This window comes from Camelus ferus, chromosome 3, assembly GCF_009834535.1.
Source record: "Camelus ferus isolate YT-003-E chromosome 3, BCGSAC_Cfer_1.0, whole genome shotgun sequence".
In the NCBI taxonomy this organism is placed as follows: domain Eukaryota; kingdom Metazoa; phylum Chordata; class Mammalia; order Artiodactyla; family Camelidae; genus Camelus; species Camelus ferus.
Window position 1 is genome coordinate 49560167 of NC_045698.1, and position 20449 is coordinate 49580615.

General features: G+C 43.5%; 1 protein-coding gene across 5 annotated transcripts in view; it reads right to left on the minus strand.

Moving 5' to 3' along the window:
* Window positions 1-3057: 3057 nt before the first annotated feature.
* GCNT4 (glucosaminyl (N-acetyl) transferase 4) overlaps window positions 3058-20449 on the minus strand; it is a 28101-nt gene continuing 10709 nt past the window's right edge. For 4 of the 5 annotated variants that reach the window (XM_032474296.1, XM_032474293.1, XM_032474307.1 and 1 more), the window contains exon 2: window positions 3058-9016. In XM_032474296.1, coding sequence (XP_032330187.1) covers window positions 7651-9015 — 1365 coding nt within the window. In that variant the 5' untranslated portion in view covers window position 9016 and the 3' untranslated portion in view covers window positions 3058-7650. Of the gene's footprint in view, window positions 9017-13376; window positions 18486-20449 lie in introns of those variants that run through there. The other variant, XM_032474292.1, reaches the window with a different exon arrangement.

Sequence of the window (20449 nt, forward strand, 5' to 3'; positions counted from 1 at the left end):
AATGACGGCCTTACGCTGCTATGCCTGCTGTTTCAGTTCTAGGCATCGTCTGTGGAGTCCCATCACGGAAGGGGACTGTGATGCTGTCACACACACCCACCCTCCCCACCCTTTCTGTCTCCCCAAGTTCCCAGTAAGTTTTATCAGCACCCTGCTGATTAGGTCAACAGTTAACATTTACCTGGTTAAATATAACATGGTTAACATTATGGTTATGACTATGTAAACAGCATCTCCGGTTGAGCCACAGCTGTACAACTCTTTGTTCTCCTTTGAGTTCAGTTTTTTTCCCATAGACATCCATTCAGTCCCTAATTCTCCAATGGTCTAATTTGCCTCTAAATCATGCATTCAGATTTATGAGGTATTCCACACACTGATCATCTTAAAAAAATATCTAAAGCTCTCTGGCCTGCCTGACCGACTCCAGTCTGAGCCGGCCATGGCCCTGTTGGCACCCAGCTGGCATCCTGGGATGGCCCTTCACCAGCACCCTGGGGATCCCTTTCACTCTTTCCATGTTGGATTCCCTTTTCCTGTACAAGTGGTCTTCTCACCAACAGTTCACGAAACTACCTGTAAAACTGGATTAATAATGACCCTGATAATCAGTGACCATTAGGACTACATTAAATAATGGGTGAAAAAACTACGAAGAAACTTCCCTGTTCCATGTTGCTATTTAAAACAAAATAATTAAAAGTACTCTAAAAAATGGAAACACATTTCCCTTAGGCAGATACATTTTGCTGAGTTTCCAAATTTTTTTGAGTATCCACCCATGGTTGAAGTAAAAACCTGAAAGCATTTATGAGATGACACATAACTCTGTATCTATTTCATACTGACATTCCTGTAATGGCTCGGGAAAGTAGAGAGGTAGAATGGCAAGGCTCTCTGTTTCGATCTGTTTGTCGTATTAAAATGTTCATGCCAAATTCCATCTGGGTAGAGTCCGCCTCCTCAGCATGTATCTTTAACAGGATTAACACATAGGTCTGAACTTGAGACTTTACCACTTCAGGTTAAATTCATCTGTTTTTATACGTTTTATAAAATAGCCCCAAATAAGGCAGCAATATGGTTGAAAATAACTTTAGGAGGACCTATAGTTAGGGAAAGGCATCAACTTCAGTCATTATTCAGAAAATACAGGTAACTAGCTCTTCAAAAATGCAAAGAAATCATGTAAGGCGAAGCACATACAACATTTCTGGACTTCTGAGCCCAGTGTTTTAGGATCTGAAGGTATGTATGTTTATTGCAATGTTTGGCCTAATGTTTACAACGTGGAAGAAATAATTTTCAGGAAATATACCCTAACAGTGGTTTCTCAAAGTGTGCCCAGAACAGCATCAGCCTCATCTGGGAATTTGTTCAAGTGGCAAATTCTCCTCTCCCTCACCCCCTACCCCACCCAACCCCACCTAAAAAGAGGGGGAGGGGGAAGAAGAGCAATCTGTGTTTTAACAAGCCCTCTAGAGCAAAGTTTGAAAAATGCCGTTCTAGAAAAGTTGTGTAAGTTAGGGTTCATGTTCAGCGGTTAGTAACAGAGAACTGAGATAATAGTAGCTTAAAGCACATGTTAGTTTTTTTTCCTCCCATAAAAGAAAACTGGAGGTAGGCAGTTTGGGATGGTTCAAGTGTCATATTTTTGGTCTATGCTTGCCTTATAACTTGCATCCTCATGGTTTTAAAATGGCCGCTGAAATTCCAGCTGTTACAAACACAGTCCAGGCAATGAGAAAATGTAAGGGAGGCAGGGGAAGCTAAGATGGGTAAGCCACATTTTATGTGCATTCTCAGATGCCCCATGCAATAACTTCTGCTTTTTCTCATTTGCCACCTCTAGTTGAAAGTGATGACATTTTAAAGATCAAAACAGAGTAACTATGGTTCAGGCATCCACAGTGGAGCTGGTGGCCACCATGGATGTTGTCTGAGACGATCTCCTACATCACTGAGAACTTGAATTTTCTCTGAACTGCATCAAACTCAAGGACACCACCTGCCATTTTAAAAGCATTATCTGCTAGGAGCTCCTAGCTGCAACCTTGTCATTTCAAAGTCCTTTACAATTATGTAATCATGTCAGACCCCAACAAACCCTTGCTTAACAAGCATTCTTCCTTCTTGCCAGCTCCAATCCTAATTCATGAAAGCAATTTATGTAAACTTGTGGTTTTCTTGCCCTGATAAGCCTCCCTCATTTTGTAGTCTGGCGGAACATAAGTCAAGTGCTTCTTGAATCTGTGTCTCCCCGACTACAGTCCTAACGAGTCTTCAGTAAATGCCTCCTTATTTCACTCAGGTATCCATTTCTGAAATTTTGGTTAACAAAAGGAAGGCTAGGAATTAACAGCTGGTCCTACTGTCGCTCAGAATAAAACCACAGAAACCAGGGAGAATGGATATTGGAAGGAACCAGCAGCTTTTAGATCCTTCCTGGAATGGAATCGGTCATCAAAATTTAACCTTTGAGAATACTTTTCTCAAAGAGCTCACCACTCACCATACGTTAAACACCTCTGATCTGTTAGAGGAACGGCTACATCCTTGCTTTAGGCAAAGGTCTTTGCTTACCTTTGAGAATCAAAATGGCCATTTATCAGAATAAATAAATACAACTTATTTCACATTGGTTGAGGCTGCGGTTGATATACACAACCCAGGGTCCTATACAACTCCTTGAGAGGGTGATTCACAGCATATATGACAAGCAGTAAGTTAAAAAAAAAATCCATCCTCTTCAGGATTGTCATTCCTTAGAAATACATCAGAAGGAAGTGACTGAAGGAAAAGAGAAGCTTTTCTGTATAAAGCACCTTTATGACAGAAAGAAGTAGTTTACAATCCAAATGTCCTACAATAAAGGAAGGGCTGAGTGAATGATGGTGTGGCCATTTGATACCATAAAGATCATGTAGCAACATGGGAGAGTGACTGGAAATACACTGGCAGTGGGAAGAGACAAAAAAAGGTATATGGATAAGATTAAAAGAGCATTCAGAGAACTATATGGCTTGGTCAGGATGTTAGAAATATAAATCCAAATGGTTTCTGTTTAAATTTCCTTTATTGTTCTACAAGAAACAGGAGCAAAACCAAAAAGGTATAATAAATGTACCCAGGTCACTGAGCATGATTTTTTCTCAGATTCTTAGCTGGCGATTTGTCCTCTGTGACTCAGTCCAAGATGCTCCTAGGAAGGATGGTGCGACTCTGTGAAGGCCATTCCTGAGCTCAGGTCAATCGTCTTCCTGTGGTTTTCATGCACCCTCGTGGGCTGACACACTCATCTGTCTCTGAAGCAAAGCTCAAACGGTTTGTTATGCTGCATCATAGGAATTTTTTTCCAGCAGTAGGAATAAAATTTGCAATCATCTATTCTCTCTTGCCAGGGTTTCCTCATAATCAGTTTCATGAAACTAGAAGCCAGTTGTCCTAGTTTAGAGGCAGACTTGTTAACACCAAAGGGAATGTTAAACATATGGAATTACTTATCTGGGAATCGAGCCTGTAAGTCTTCAATATGACACTGCACACCTACCCACCCCATCACCATCACCACCAAAGTCAGCCAAAATTCTTTCATGAGATGACTGTGGATTTGCATGGTTGTCCAGCTTGGTTAAGACCTAGAATTAACCTTAGGTTAAAGTAGATGTTAATTTTTTTATGTTCAAGTTTTCCAAAATGGCTTTACTCCTTGAGATGGATTGTGACTTATGAGTGTGACATGCATACTCTTTGCCAGCCAGGAAGGCTGGTGACTGTTATGGATGACAAGAAAAGGGTGACAGAAGAAAACTGACTGTCAGAGCAGGGGTGGGGGCATGGGGATCAGTGATGCCAGATACACCTCGGTTTAGGAGAGCTGGATTAGATGGTGTGACCCCAGCAGAGGGAAGCTCACCCAGAATCACTCAGCAGCGGAGCCTGAGATACCAGTGGACCCAGGGTCCTCGTGTCCTCGGGGCTCACAACCAAGGCAGGCGTCCTGGTGCAGAAAGAGTCTGGATTTTCCAGGAGTTGAGGGATGTGAGATAAAGAGCTCAACATATGCTATTGAGAAAAAACTTCCTAGAAGTAATCAAGTAAACAAGAAGATTTATCTAGATAATTAATCGTCAAGGAGAAACCAATCTGGAGGAGAATGAAGACAGAGAAATCCTGGAAGATTCTTTGAGACCTTGCCAAATGAATTCAAGTTTGTGTGCCTATATTCTGTGTAGAGTACACACACTGAATTTTTTGTTTGTTTTTAATTCTGAAGTGAAATTAACTGTGCTCTTCAAATACTGGGCAAGTGTTGTCAAATGAAAAAGTCTTTGTGGGGAACCAGTACAACCAGTAAAAGGAAACATCATAAATGCCAGGGGATGGGTTTTTGCAGCCCATTTTATTTTATAGTATTGGAGAATTAGCATCTAATGGCAGCATAATCCAAAAATGCAACACCATTCTACTTAAAACTCATTTAATGGGAAATACGTCTTTCGAAAATGATAAAAACAAACAAGACTAGTAGGAGATTTAGAGACCAGTTGACAAAATCAAAATTCATTCCATCATCACCACCAACAAAAACAGTTATAACATACTTGGGTACATTCACTTTTCTGTCTCAAAGATTGTCATTTCTGTTTTCTATGCAATATGTCAAAATATATATGTAGGTATAATATTCACATTCTGGAAGGCAAAAGAAATCTTCAAATTAAACTCCCTAAATTTAAACATTTTATTTATATATATATTTCACTTAAAATAATCAAACCATTAAAAATAGCAGCAACACAGGTCTTTAAATATTATAATATTACAGTAGATTTTTTCACATCATGTAGATCTGTTTGGGTAGCTCTCTCACTATTAATATTATCTAATATAATTTACAAACTCCAAGGTCCTGGTCTCATTGCCAAATAACTTAGAGTCGAGATTCAATAAATACTATGTAAAGAATAATTACAAAACACAGACAGCAGAACATTCTCTAGACTAGAGGCAATCATACCAAAGGTTTTAGGGAAGGATCAGGTTTGAAGGAGGTTTGAAGGCATGCAGGGAATCGACAGGATTCCCAAGGCAGGAGAGTGATCTGACAAGCTCCCTGAAATGTTAGGGATTGAATCCCAAGAAATGTGTCCATGGAAAGAAGGCACTGCCACCTCTTCATGGTGCCACGTGTCATCTGAATATGGCATTAAAGCCATTAACTGGAAAATTTCCCAATAAACAAGGGATAGAATCATTTCTCACCTAGAGGCAAGACACTGGACCATTTTTTGGCATTTACATTCATTCTGACCACCAACAGCATAAAAAACAAGATTTGAACAGGACTTTGGGTATTTAAGCCTGGATGGTAGGAAAAGTATTTCTGCCCCTATTCCTGATCTAAGCCACTGGACCACTTTGCTAATCCTGCTGGCTTAGAAAGAATCATACGTGTATATATAAACTGAATCACTGTGCTGTACATTAGAAACTAACAAAACATTGTAAATCAACTATATTTCAATTAGAAAGAGAAAACAACCCAGATGTGGTGACAAGGTTTCTTGGTACCTGGATTCCATTACAGAAGCTGCCTCTGCAATTGTGACTTCTTTTTGTATTTCAAAGGTTTTTCAGAAAACGGGAATGGTTAAGTGTTACAAGGGGGTTGGATCTATGTCTGTCTCGTAATAAGACTGCTCACTGGTATTTCAATCAGTTGTCCCTATTTTCAAACCACTTCCGATATTATTTCAATTGATTCTTACATATCAACATGTAAGGAAGCCAGGACACCTCCAAGTGCACACTTTATAGACCAGGAAAACTGAGGCTCCTGGAGACCAACGTGATTAGCTTGTCACGGTCACACACACCAACGAACAGGTGATTGGAAGCAGGTAGGGAAAAAAAGGGAAAACAAATGCATTCATGAGAAGAAGAAAGGGAGAGAGAAGTGGTACCATTTGGCAGTCAGTATCATAAACTTTAAAATGAGCAAAATGCATTTCACACGTAGAACACAGATGTTTAAAAACATATTTGAATACTTCAGTCTTCCGAACAGTCTCATGCTGGCCTTCATGACTACATCTTTATGTAGTTACTGAAACCTAAGATCGCTGAGAAATTTTCCCATGAGTTCCATGATTTCCCAAGAGACATAACAATATTGTAGCCTGTCCTCAGGACCCCACTCCTGTCCCATTTCACTTCCAGCACAACAGTTACATGAAAATATATGTGTATTTTGACTCATTTGGTGGTTTTCTAAGGTGCTGGTATTACAAAATATTATTAATGAATATCCTCTCAGTGTCCTTACTAAAATGAGCTTTCTCTCTTGGATCAAAGCTGAAAAGACCGCAATGAACTTAGAGCTCTTATAATTTTACATTTGGACTCCACCTGACAGTTGCTGGAGAGGAAACATTTTCTAATAACCTCAATAGTTAATTTAGAAAGCTGCCTTATTTCACCCAAACTTTTCAAGAAAATTCAGTGACTTCTTAGCCTGATAGTTCCACAAAACAAAATTACGCTGATTCCACTGTTAAAAACTTACATATCATGATAATCTACGAATTGAAAGACTTAGGCTGAATGTTTCAGAGTGTGACACTGTGAATTTGTTAATCAGTTTTTATTTTTAATCCATAAATGTGTTTTAAAGAAATAGCTGAATTCAAAAGGAGGCCATTCATGGCACCACAGTGTAACATGATGGAAAAGTCATCTAAATCTTTTAAAAAATTATTTTTCTTACTTTTTTTTTTTTTTTTTTTTGGTTGGGGGCAGGTAATTAGGTTATTTATTTATTTGTTTACTTTAATGGAGGTGCTGGGGATTGAACCCAGGAACACACTTTACCACTGAGCTATCCCCTCCCTCCCTGTACAAATTTTTTTGTCCCTCTTCAAGCACCTCCTGTCCCAGACCCCCTGCTCACCCCCACCACCTCGCTAACAGTCACACACTCCAGAGCCCTGCCAACAGTCCCCTGACCTTGAATGGAATGAATGAGGCACCACGACGGAGGTGAGGCTTTGGCAAGCAGGGAACGGGACAGTTCTTTGAGCTCTTCTGAGGTAGTATGGTCTCTCCTTCTAATCCTCTATTGGTTAAGAGAAGTCTAGGGAGTTAGGAAGTGGAGTGCTGGTCCCTGTACTTAAACACCACTCTGAAACTGGTGGTTAGCCCGGTTATAGAATTGCCACACGCTCCAAAACCTCTTCAGTAGAACCCTGACTGTTACGTGGAGAAGTTAAGATACTGAGGTTGCTGTGTGATGAGGGTAAGCCACAGTTCCTTGAGGGCACTGTGTAACTCATTACAACTTAGGTTTATTTCTTACACGTTTCTAGAACAGTGCCTGGCCTACAGCAGGAACTCAATAGCTATCTGATGATGGACTGTTTAAAATCTCTGATTTAGCTCAGTGAGATTACAAGCAAAAGCAAACACAAAAACACCCAACCCACTGCAAGCTAATTGTCACTAAAGGCCCGGTCATGTTCCCTGGTGCATGGAACTTTAGACACCTTTCAGATCGTGAGGAGGTTAAACTCAAGTGGTACTGGCCATGGTGTAGCATATAATTCCATACTAACTCCATTCACCAGACACCTTATTTCCATCATGATTGTATCATGATGCGGTTGTGGGGCTTTTAGCCATAAAGAACTTTTCTGAAGACAAAGTGATCCACTCTCTCTGTTGTTCTTCAAGCTTTTCCGCCAAGCATTTAATCAAGACAGGGTCCACCTTAGAATCAAATTTATTAGCAAACCAATGTCCATCTTTGATAAGCCACCTTAATTCTGCTGCTCCGTAGATGCACACGCTTCGGAGGTGAGAACCAGTACAAGAGGGATAGAAAAGGCCTTCGAGATAATTCCATTTGACAAGGCGGGTCTTACTCTGTAGGTCGGACACATCCTGGGCTGACCTAGAAATCTCCCCGGGAATTCCTGGTACCCGAATTAAGGTGGCCCAGAAGTGCTCATCAGGCGAGTATGTGTCTTCAGACCAGGCAAAAAAGTCTTTAACGAGGGAGTTGTTGGAAATATATTTAATGAATGCTCGACTTAAAACAAAATAAGCACTGCCAACAAAGACCTCGATGTTATGAGGGGGGGCGCCCTTGGAGATGTTTGTCCTGGTGGGCAGCTTCACATACTCATAAGGCACCTGTCTGAGTTCATGGTGATAAGTGAATCTTTCTGTTTTAGTGTTAGGGGGTTTCACTGTCTCTAACATATTTGATCCATTGAGTTTCTTCAACTCTGACACTAATTCAAAGTTTGACTTCAAAGGAAAATCCTGCCCACACAGGTTGATAACATATTTCCACTGAACTGAAGACTTGAGAAGGTCTGACAAGCAATTTAAATCAGCTTGGAGTCGGGAAATGTGTGCATACTGCACAGTCTCTAATTTGGAAGCGATGAAAATATTGGAGAAGCACTTAGCTAAATTTTTCATGGCCACTTTGAAGGTATCCGTTGCTTTATGGTCATAATGGATGCAGTAAATATTGTGCTGGTTGTATATCGCATGGATCAGCCTTTCGACCATAATGGCGTCCTTGTGAACTACCAGAGAATAGGCTATCGGGAAGCGTTCTTCCTCCCTTGAAACAAGCTTCTGCTTGTAGCCTCGTAGGGCCTGGTAGATGTCACAGTCACTGGTCATCACCACAACATCGTCATCATCCAAGTCGATGATGGTTCTTCTTCTTATTTCCAGACTCTTGCCAATTTCCAAAGGCTCCTGTTCATAGACACCCGAACAGTTAATCTCATATCTGATTTCATTCTTCGCATGGGTGTATCTGTTCCTCACAAAAGGCGAGGTACTTAGGGAGTACTCAACCAAGTAAATGCCCCTTTGCGGGAAGAGGAGTCTTTTCACATTGAGAAGCTTCAACAAGGAGAAGAGCCATAGGGTTAGAAGCAGGATGAACACTTTCTGGCGCAGGTGGTATTTAAAGCAACATTTAAATGTCTTCATTCTATAAGAGAACAAAGGAATAATTCAGCTAAAATATTAAAAGAAATTTAGTTCCGCTCAACCGGCATCCACTGGGTGCCTACCACATGCCAGGCAGAATGCTCAGCCCACCGATGATTAAAACAAGGTTCTTGCGCTTGAAAGAATCCAGAAATAAGGAAGTGGAAATATGCAGAATGGTTGTATTTCCTGGTACTCTGTGCTAGCTATACCTACATTTGAGAGATGTTGGTTATCAAATAGGATGAAGAATGTTAGCTCCTAAAATACAGGTACAAACTATCTTGTCTGTGTTTCTGCTTAGCGTATTTGGAGAGGGATTACCCTAGTTTGGGCAGAGGTCTAGAAATCTGGATGTCCTCAAGAGGTTCTTGCAAATGCACATGACCCACCTGAGGCTAAAAGGAACATCCATCTTGACTCTCCCTTCAGCTCCTGATTAGATCTGGGTCTGAAGTCAAATGGGGAAAGCCCAGCGAGTCCCACTGCTGGAGACTGAATGCTTGCATCTCCCCAGAATTCACAAGCTGAAACCTGCCTCCCAAGGTGACGGTATTAGGAGGTGGGGCTTTGGGACATGATTAGGTCATGAGGGTGGAGTCCACATAAATGAGATTAGTACCCTTATAAAAGAAACCCCAGCAGCTCCTTCGCCCCTTCCACCGTGTGAGGACACAGTGGGAAGACTGCTGTCTATGAACCAGGAAGAGAGCTCTCCCTAGGCACAGAACCTGCTGGAGCCTTGATCTTGGACTTCCCAGCCTCCGTAACTGTGAGAAATACATTTGTGTTGTTTATAAGCCATCTGGTCTTTAGTGTTCTCTTATAACCACCTGCATGGATGAAGATACCCTCCCTTCAGAAATAAGAGCAGTGGGCAGACACCCAAAGGAGCTATAGTAAATATTAAACACTGTAAAATTTTGTACAGAGTATACAAATTTAGTAAGCTTGCACATTTCCCTTATTTTAAAACTTTTGTTAGCCCCCATTTCCTCGTAGGGATTAGCAATTTAGCCCTTAATGAAAAATGAAAAGAGCCTGACTCTCATTGAGAGTAGGTGGGGAGGGTGGGCGTGTGAAGACGACCCTGGTTTGGCAGCATCTGTCAGTTTACCAACCCACCCAGATGGGCTCATGTGTGTGCAAGAAGGCATGTGCACAAGAAGGTTCCCCGCAGTGTTATCTATTCACTGAAGATCACTAAAACGTCCTACCTGGCACAAATTAAGTGCACCCACACCATGTGAAAAAGCCTAAGACGAATCCGCGCATGCCCATGTGGAACAATTCCCACCACAGACTGTGAATCAACAGAAACAAGCAACATGCAGATCAGCGTACAATGAGTTGACATGTGTGTCCAAAAAGGATTATACATACACAGGAGCCCACACACAGAGCACATGCTGGCAACCTTTTTCTTTCTCTGTCACAACTACTCAACTCTGCCATTGTCGTGGGAAAGCAGATACAGATCATGTATAAATGAGTGTGCATGGCTCTGTTTTAATAAAACTTTATTTACAAAAACAGGCAGCTGGCTGGATCTGGTCCACAGGACAATATTTCCTGAAGGATGCTGTATAGACATGACACCTGGAAGAGGGCTTACTTTGCAGGGTGGGGTGGGAAAGGACTGAGGATCGGGAGCCTGGGTAGGAAGGGGATTTACCTATGACTGAACAGCTGTTTGGACTATCTGAATGTTAAAAATGACTGTATTAGTTTATCACATAAAACACAGGCTAACCAAGTGAAGGGCATAGTTGTGCTTATTTGCAGAGCAGCATGAAAAGGGGAAACTGGGGAGAACCATCCCAAGGCTTGAGGAGAGGGGACTGGCCAAGCTCCCAGGGCTGCTTCCAGCAGGTTTAAGTCCTGAGAACTGGCGAGGTGTGAGGAGCCCATATGCAATTTCCTAACACATCTCAATAAACCTTAAATAAGGACATAATCATTGCACCCACTTTCCTTACAATTAGCAAGAAATTTGAACCTGACTTACTTCTGTAGATTTCTTCTATACAGACCAACTGAAAAAGCTCCCCTGGGAACGACATGCTCTCCTTCACCGCCACTTGAATCACCCTCCTTTAAACAATGACACCCTATTCACCAGCAGTGAATTGTCCTGGCCACACCTCAGTCTCTCCTCTGTGGGTTTCCCAGGGTCCTATTCTCAGCTTGTGGCTCTTCTCATGAACACTCTTCCTCACTTTCTGGATTTCACCCTCCACAAATACACGGCCAATACCTTTATCTTCAGCTCCCACCTCTTGCCCAAGCTTCCGAAGTGACCATCCAACGGCTGGACGGGCATCCCCAGCAGGTCTCCCACAGGCACTCAGCCTCCCTGAGTCCATGACCGGCCCTGATGTCTTCACCTCTCCTGTGTTTTCTGTCTCAATTTTTGGTGAGCCCTTCCAGTCAATGACACAAGCCTGAAACCCGAGAGCCACCCCCAGCTCTTCCATTTCCCTTATGCCCACACAGTCATCTCACAAACATGCTTTAATTTCATCTCCTTCCCCTCCACCAGGTCCAGACAACATCTCTGCTGACTGTCATCCTCAGACTCATATAAAAGGCCAAAGGCTTGAGTGCCTGGAGATAACCTGCTGACCTCTCAGCAGAGCTGAGAAGAGGCCAAAAGCCGCTTTCAGGAGCTGACAAAAGCTCACTCTTGCATCTCCGCCCCCGCGTAACTTCTAACTCAGGGAAAGGGATGTTTCCAGCCAAAGGCATTTCCAGCCATGGCGAGCAGGCGAAAGGGCTTTACTTGGACTTAGGGCCGGGCAGAATTGGTGGGCTGCTTGTTTCTCCTGATATCAAAGGCTGTCCTGGAGGCAGACGGGCTCTCCCTCTTAAAGACGCCTGGTACGGAAGGAAAGTTCAGGAAGCGAGGCGTCAGGGCTATCTTGATTCCCTCCCCTTCTTCCTTTAAAATTAACTCTCGCCCCTGGCTGGCAAAGCTCAGACACCGGACCAGAGCCAGCAGCCATGGGACGCCTCACAGCATGCCTGCCACCTTTCCTGCCTCAGTGCTCTGCGACCTTCCTGTTCGGGGCAGGCAGCTGTCGCCTCCTGGCTCAACTCAGACTGGCTAGGCCCCAGGCTGGAGTCAGGAAGGGTGTGCTCCAGGCCTTCTCAGGAAGGGCAAGGAAGTGTGGATGCAGGAGGTGAGAGACCATAGTCCCCAACCTGAACTTTTCTCAGGGCAGTGCCTCTGCTTGGCTCCCACAGCCCCTCCCAGCACAGAGATTGTTGACCTAAATTCAATATTTTAGAATGCCTGAATGCCTCCACGTAATGCTCTTTGTTAATTTAATAGTATCATTATTATGAATGTAGAAACACTCAATAAGGAGATGTTTCTTGGGGCACTGCTCCCCCAGGGGCAAGGAGCTGCCAGGTGGGAGGTGGGCGGGGAGGGGTGGGGTTGGCACTTACTCATGGTGGCGACACCTCCCTTCTCTGCCAGCTGCCGCCCAGGCCAGCAACACCCCACGGGCTCCAGGTCTGTTAGGATGGGAATGCCCTCCAGAGGCCTGGCCCCGGCCTGACCCGCACTGGCTGGGCTAAGGCTGACAGTTATGCTGGGCACGTGGCTCCTCGGAGACCAGAGCAGCAATGCTGCCTTCTGCCAAAACCCCACCCCAGCTCTTTCCCTCTTAAAAGCCCCGTGGGCTGGGCGGAAAGCAGGTAGCTGTTTTGCTGCCAGGAAGTAGCCTTCTAATTACCACACAAATAATTTGCCACCCCAGGGGGAAGAGGTATTTCCTCCCACCCACCCAGGCAGACAGGAAGCTGACCTGCTGTGAAGTTCATCACCACACAGGTACAAGTTCATCATGATGATGCAGATCTGGGAGGGAAGGGCAGTGCGGGTGGACCGCCTGGCTCAGCAGAAATAAGGGCTATTGGGGTAATTCAATAGAAACCCAACAGGGATGTTGAATGAAGCATTTCCCCAAACCATCTTCTTTTTCCTCCATACCCTCCCAGGCACTGTTTACAGCCTTAAAGGAAACAGCAGGCACACCAAGTACCCTTGGCTAAGTGCTTATAATCGCGTTCACAGCTAAATGGCCACAGCCATTAGCGGCTCTTCGTGAAAGAACTCTCCTTAATCAGCCATTTAAAACCCAGGACTGTCACCAAAGTACAAGCCTCCTTACCCAGGGCAGGAAGGGGAACAGTACATCACGGAGGAATGGGGAGGAAAGGAGTGAATGTGGTTTAGCTTAGGCCCACTGCTTATGTCACAGGGCAGGTGGTCACACAGATGGCTCTGCCCCTCCATCCCCTTACTCGCCTGCCCCCTCCCTGCACACCTGTGATTCTTCCCAGGTACTCACACTGGGAAGGTGGAGGCTGGCGGCACTGGAGAGAAGAGAAAGCAGGGCGAGGGTTTCAGGAAGCCCCAGACCTGGTCCTGAATCCCTGGAGAAGCAGTGGCTATTAGATGGATCAAACTGTTTACCCTCTTGAGACTGCTTTTCATATCTCAAATTGGGTATTAGAAAAGCCCCCTGTTTCGCCTGGGGGCTGTGAGGGCCCAGGAGCGTGTGTGAAAGGAGTCGCCCCATAAAGGCACAAAATTTGGGGCTTTTTCCAGAATATTACACAGGACATGCTGATTTGTTTAAGAAAAGAATCCACTGGACAATTTTATGCAGACAATGTGAAGGAAATGACTTTCACTTCTTTGACCAAAGGAGGAGGTGGAAAGGTCATAAGGAGGGATGAAGCGGCTGAGAGCTAAGACCTTGCTCCCGGCATCCAGGCTGAGCAGGAGGAAGAGGAAGCCACACAGGCTCCTGGCCGCACAGCCCGCCTTCTGCTGGAGGAGGCCCTTGTGCTGGACCGTGGTCGAGCCCCTCAACCTCGCCACATCTCTGTGTCCTCATCGGTAAAAGGATGTTAGTAACAGTAACTACCCCAAGGGGATTTTGAGGTTAAATGAGGTAAGGCATGCAAAGTGCTTTGGCACAGTCCAGATCACACCCACCTGGTTAATGCTGGGGTGGCTTTGTCCTCATCCTCATCTTCATCCTCATCCACATCTCCTCCTCAACTCTTCCTCCCCCTCCTCTTACTACTCCTCCTCATTGACTTCTCTAAAGATCCTGCCCAGACCTATAGCTTATTGTCCTTTTTTCCAATCTATCTCCTGTTCCCCTACAAAGTGCTAACATAAATTCAGTATTTTAGAATTAATGCCTGAACGCCTCCATATGATGCTTTTTGTTAATTTAACAATATCTCTATTACTATTAATGTAGAATAGTTCAATCAAGAATCGTTACTCTGGGCACTGTTCCAGGTACTCTGTGTGTAATAACTCAATCCCCTACACAGATCAATGAGGTAGGTACTACCTCTGTCCCCCTTTTACAAGACAGGACCTGAGGCATGTGGAGATTCAGAAATTGCCCAAGGTCCTGCTGGGCTAGAAAGTGCTTTAGTTGGAACTTGAACCCAGAGAGTTGCTCCAGAGATGAGCTCTTAGGCAATGCTGTTCTTTGGAATATAAATTAAAAATACTTCTTATCTTCCCCAACAGTTTTAGTTCTTGACTCAAACTTCTCATTACCGTGTTTTATCTGACTGCCCTAAAGCTAGAAGAGAAGTGAACATTGAACCATGTTGGAAGTCCTGAGACCCTCCACCCACCTTAAGGGATTATTTAGATGGAGAATCATCCTGGAAGAATGCTGGGTGATGAACACATTCTGTTCCTGTAATCAGAGGCTGGGGCCAATTCATGTGCTAACGCAGGGATTAGTCAATCTCCCGGCCAATGGAATCTGTTAAAGGGAAGAAAGCTCACTCATCCTGAGAAGTTCTGCCATCAGGTACTCTTGTCCCGTATCTTATCACAGCTACCCACTGACCCACCTGTTCCTGTAGTGACCAGTGACACAATCTGAGCTCTCTGAGAATTACTAGTTATTTTAGAAAATTTTCCAGGCGAATTCTCTCTCCACATGGAGAATATTCCCTCTGTGCACCACCTGTAAGTTCTCAAAGTCACTGTCGTTACATGTCAGTGCGAAAAATAGGATTTGAAGAGTTTACTTAGAAATGTCAGGATTTTGTTTCTTTCTAAACTCTTACAAAGAGGAATCATCACTAAAGAACACTAAAACATAGATGAGCTCCCACACACAAATTCCTGATCTAGGTGAATGAGTAAAGGTCCTTCTACTGCAGCTCCTTGATTTCAATAAAGCCATTGATTCTCCCCTTGATGGCACACTCATCACCAAACCCAAGGACAGTTCTGGAGTAAGACCATCAGTGGGAGGATGACTCAGCCAAGATGCACTTCCTCCACACCCTCACAGCACATGAGGTGGGCGAAGGAGCAGAAAAGGCAAGCTTCTTTCCCCGATGACCTATACCCTCATTGTTCTAGAGGGAGGATTGCAAAAGGCTAATAATTATCAGAACATGATCAGGTAAACAGTAAGAAAGGTGTGCCTGGGTCAGGTAATACAATGCCATACAAATTGAGGACAAACGGTCCTCAAATAATAAGAGGTTATAGTCTCAAAAAGGAAAAAAAAAAGGCTTTCTATTCTGTTTGTAAAAGTAAACTCTATTGTTTCTTTTTTAATCAGAAAGTCAGAATGGTCTAAAGAAGAAAACAAAGCTCACTAGTAATCTACCACCTGACCGTAGCATTCTGTGGACAGTAATGTCCGTCCAGACTGCTTTCAATAAACATGCCTGTTTTGACTTCCTTTTCGATAAGAAGCCTCATTTTAAAGGCACCATCTTGGCTGTTTCTTTCATTTCACGATATACCGTGAATGAGTCCTACTGTGCACTGGGTCTGTGAACTGCTAGAAAGTAAACAGATTTCTAATGAGGTCAACATACTCTGCTGTAGGAAAAAATATGTAGATAATAGAATTGACTTCTCTGGGCCTTCCCCACCAAAGCTGGATTAACTGTTCCGTAATTCCTGAAAAAGCCTAGAAGCAAAATCCTAAAACTGACAAGGATTTCACTGGTGACTGAGTCCAAATTCCTCCTTCTCTAAATGAGAAACCGAGGCCTAGCCATCATTAGACACTGTTTCACTTTGGGGATGCGGGGGGACATGGTCCCCTATTATATTCATGTTTGTATATCCAAGTGCTCCCCGTCAAGGGACTGCATGGGGGGGGGGGTCCTCCAATCCCCACTACCCAGGCCCCTCAGGTGGCACTCAGTCCAGTCTGGCTCCACTGCCCCCTCAGCTGAGGCTGTTCTGGCCAAAGTCAACAGAAGTCTTCATGCTGCAGAGGCAGGACACAGACCGGACCCTCTCTAATGGTCCATGCTGGGTGCTGGGGCCATTTATATTATCTTACATATTCCATTCAACAAACTTGTGAGGGAGGTAAGATCGTCCCCATTTTTCAGATTAGGAAACTGAGTCACAGAGAATAAAGAGCTAGCCTGTGGAGGAGCCAGGATTTTCAACTGTGGCCTGTCTTCAGAGCCTGCACTACTGACCATCATGCGAGGCTGCCACTCCAATGGCTTAGCAGTATAAGAACCCTGTTGGTTCTATTTCCCAAATGTAGGGGATGTAGGAGAATCCACCCACCCGTTCCACTCCACGGGAACCACTCTAACCCAAGCCAGCATCAGCTCTCCTCGCCTGGATATGAAGTGACCTCCTCACTAGCCTCCCTTATTTCCGTCTAATCCATTGTCTGTAATGTAGCCAAAAGGATTTCATAAGCCCCACCCTAGCTCCACTCCCTACACTCAGACCCCTTCACCTGGGTTTCATTGCACTTAAAATCAGTGATACTTTCCATGGCCACAGGCCCTTCCTTCCTCTCCAACTTCATCGAATTCTGCTTTTTTTCTTGCTCATTAAACTGTAAGCAATACCAGCCTTCTACAAGTTCCCAGAATACCACACTCTTGTTCCTGCCTCAGGACCTTTGCACTTGCTGGTCCCATGTTTCTATCTTTTCCCCCTGAATCCTGGCCTGACTGACCCCTCCATATCCCTCAAGCTTCAGGAGACATATCCACTCCTCTGGTCCTCTGTGATCACCCCTCTTAAATCTCTTTCCTGACTATCACACACCTCGTCTTCTTCTAAGCACTCATCACAGCAGCAGTTACTTTGTTTACTAGTTTATTTCTGTCTCCAGGACAGGCCTTGTTCACACTCTACTCCCAGCCCTGCGTACATCCCTACCTGGCACTGGGTGGCTGCTCAGTGTGACAAAGTCAGAAAACCCAAGTTCCATCTGGGCTCTGCCATCAAAAACACCTCAAGTGACCCTGGCAAGTCATTTAATCTTGGGCAAGTCTTTATTTCCCCAGTGTTGAATGGAATAATGTTTTTTCCACCCCACAACGCTGTCACGAAGGTCCAATGACATAACGCATGTGAAATGGCTACAGAAGAAAAACCATGGGATGCAGAGGAATGGTTTCCTGGATACCAACATATTGACTGTTTGCCAGTCTTCTAAATAGTACATTCATAATTTTTCTAAAATAGTACATTCATGATTCTCTTCATTTGGACATTCTAATGATTATCTGTTTTTCAGTTCCTTGACTACGCTCTTTTTTTGTTCATGTCTGGTGTATATATTATTCCCGAAGACATACACCTATTTTGGATTTTGAAAGACAGGAAGATAGTTACTCTAGATAATCTCTAGAATTTTTTTACCCCAGTTTGCTCAATATCTTTCAAAAGGTCAAGAGCCAAAGAGTTCCTTTAAAAGACATCCAAGAAGAGCAAATGCAACCAGTTCTCTGCAGAGTTACAATCACCTAAGCAGTTTCTGTAACTCTATGCATTGCAGAATTCGAAGCTTTTCTTCTGAATTCATTATCTTTAGGGGCAATTCTCCAGATAGGACAAAACTGCAATGACTTGTTCTAGCATCCCTGGCAGGCAGACCTCCTCAGGGACCACATAAGAAACAAGCAGTAGTGAGGAGTCTGCAGCAATGGGAGTACATGAAACATACCCTCAGACAGCGCCTCCGCCAGTGCTCAGTTACCCAGATCATACGTCCACTTAAAATTGTCTCACTCAGGGAAACATGATACCCTGCATCCAAAGGGGCTCTGGTCGAGGCCCCTGTGGAACGTGTCACAACTGACAGCTTCCTCTACAGGCAGTTGGCTTCCATTTTAAGTACAAAGACTATGGGTACCACTTTCCTTACACAAAGGTCTACCTTATCCGTAAGACTTGAGAACAGAGGTCTGAAAATTCTGGATGTCAACATCAATCTATCAATCCTCTGTTTAGATTATAATTCTTCCAACAGTAACTTCACTGGAGCCTCTCGGGTTTGGGGAGATTTATAGGATCATTAAAGGTTATGTAGGAAACGAGCAATCCAGGGCAATCCAGGTCAGGATGCGTTTACCCCACAGCACTCCCTCAAGGTCATCAGAAATCTGCGCTTGCAGCAATGGAGCAAAAAAAGTACAGAATTCAGCCAGCTTTTTATAGTCACACCAATGAGGAGACAGCCAACTTGATTCTGGGCTTTGCTTCATCTGGTCCACAGGGGAAACCGCAAAAGCTGATTGTGTATCTTGCTGGGCAAAGCTATATGGCCAAGAAGTCTTCCGTAGGAAGTCGAAAGTACCAGATATGATCCTACTGAATGAAAAGGTTTTATTTTGTAACAATTGGTGACCCTCGTTATGTTGCAGAACCTTGAGTTTTTCCATAGGAAAAAAAGGGGGGTGGGGATGGGACTTCAAAAATACCTATGCCCTCAAATTTTAGCTCTGATGGAAACAGGTTAAACCAAATGTTTCCTCCTTTGTAGATATAAAAGGTTACAAAAAAGGTGCTCATTAATGTATTCAGTCTTTATCTCTCAAGCTTCACAAACATGAGGTTACATTCCTTTCTCACTTCTCTTTCCTGCCTTCCACGCTTAGCTGGCCCAACACAGAACCGATACATCGTTTACGTTTTATGTTCTAAATTAAAAATGTGGGTTGAGACTATTTTGGCTTCTTTTTCTATAAAGAGGAAAAACTGAGTTGAAAAGCATTTATGTCATTTTTTAAAAACATGTTTAGTGCACTGGAAAGAAAAAAAAACTTTCTCTGCCCAAGGTCTACATGATGTGACCATTCTTCCCTCCCCCACCCTGAAATTTCTGGAAGCACTTATCTGGTGTTATATGGCCAACTCTGTCTTTTATACTGGCCAGAATTAATTCCCCAAAGGTTATGCAGCAGCTGAAGAGGTAGAGTAGCTCTGATTGCTACATGTGCGCTTAAAGCAGTGTCTGCAGTCCCTGTAACCACATCCCAGAGGCAGCACAGGGGTAGACAGAGGTGAGACAAGGGTAGAGACGGCAGAAATGGCTCAAGGCCAGGCCATGCTCTCCATGAATGGCTTAGATACACTCAGTTCTAAATCATCAGAAAAGCTCCTTTGTTCGTCTTCCGTGTTCTGCCAACGTGGTGGGGAGCCCAGCCGGAGACCTCAATATGCTTCTGCACTTCCACTAAAAAAATTCAAGAGTGGCCACACTGTCATGATGTCACCGCTGAGTAAGGATCTGTATTTCTTGGTTTAAGATGCACATACTGTCCTGAGAGCTTGTCTGCATGGAGAAACAATAAAGTTGAGACCCAGGAATTCAAAACTAAGATAAAGGGGTGGAGCAAACACAATCAGCAGTGCTCGGGGAAATTCTGCTAAAATAGGAATTTCAAAAGCAGAGATTTCCTATAAAATGTCTTATCAAAAGTCACAGAAATGACTCTAGAAAAGACTCCAAGAAGCTCTCCATTGGCATTTCCTACAAGGATGTATTCCAGTAATGGTTTTTATCATTATTTTTATCAAGATATAGTTGATTTATAATAGTATATAAGTTTCAGGTGTACAGCATAGTGATTCACAATTTTTACGGGTTATACTCCATTTATAGTTATTATAAAATACTGGTACAGTCCCTGTGCTGTACAGTGTAGCCTGCGGTTTATTTCACACACAGTAGTTTGCATCTCTTAACCCACTGTCTCTGTCTTGCCCCTCCCTTCTTCCCTCTCTCCACTGATAACTACTATTTTGTTCTTTATATCTGTGAATCTGTTTCTTTTTTGTTATATCCTCTAGAAATGGTTTAAATTAAGATAACAGGTTTCAACATGTAGGTTCTACTTTTAGCTAATATAATAAAAAAGCAAAAAGATTAGTTAAAAATTAAACATCTCAGCAAATTTATATGCCAACTCTATGGGATGCAAAAGGAAATATCAGACTCTCTAGATTTCCAAACAGATTACAATATTACAATCACTGAAATAGTGTGGCCAGAATAGACAGAGTTCAGTGGGATGGCATTCAGCCACAGACCCAAGTAGGTGAGGATTTTACTTATGGCTCTGGTAGAGATAGCACCTGCCTCCCAAAATC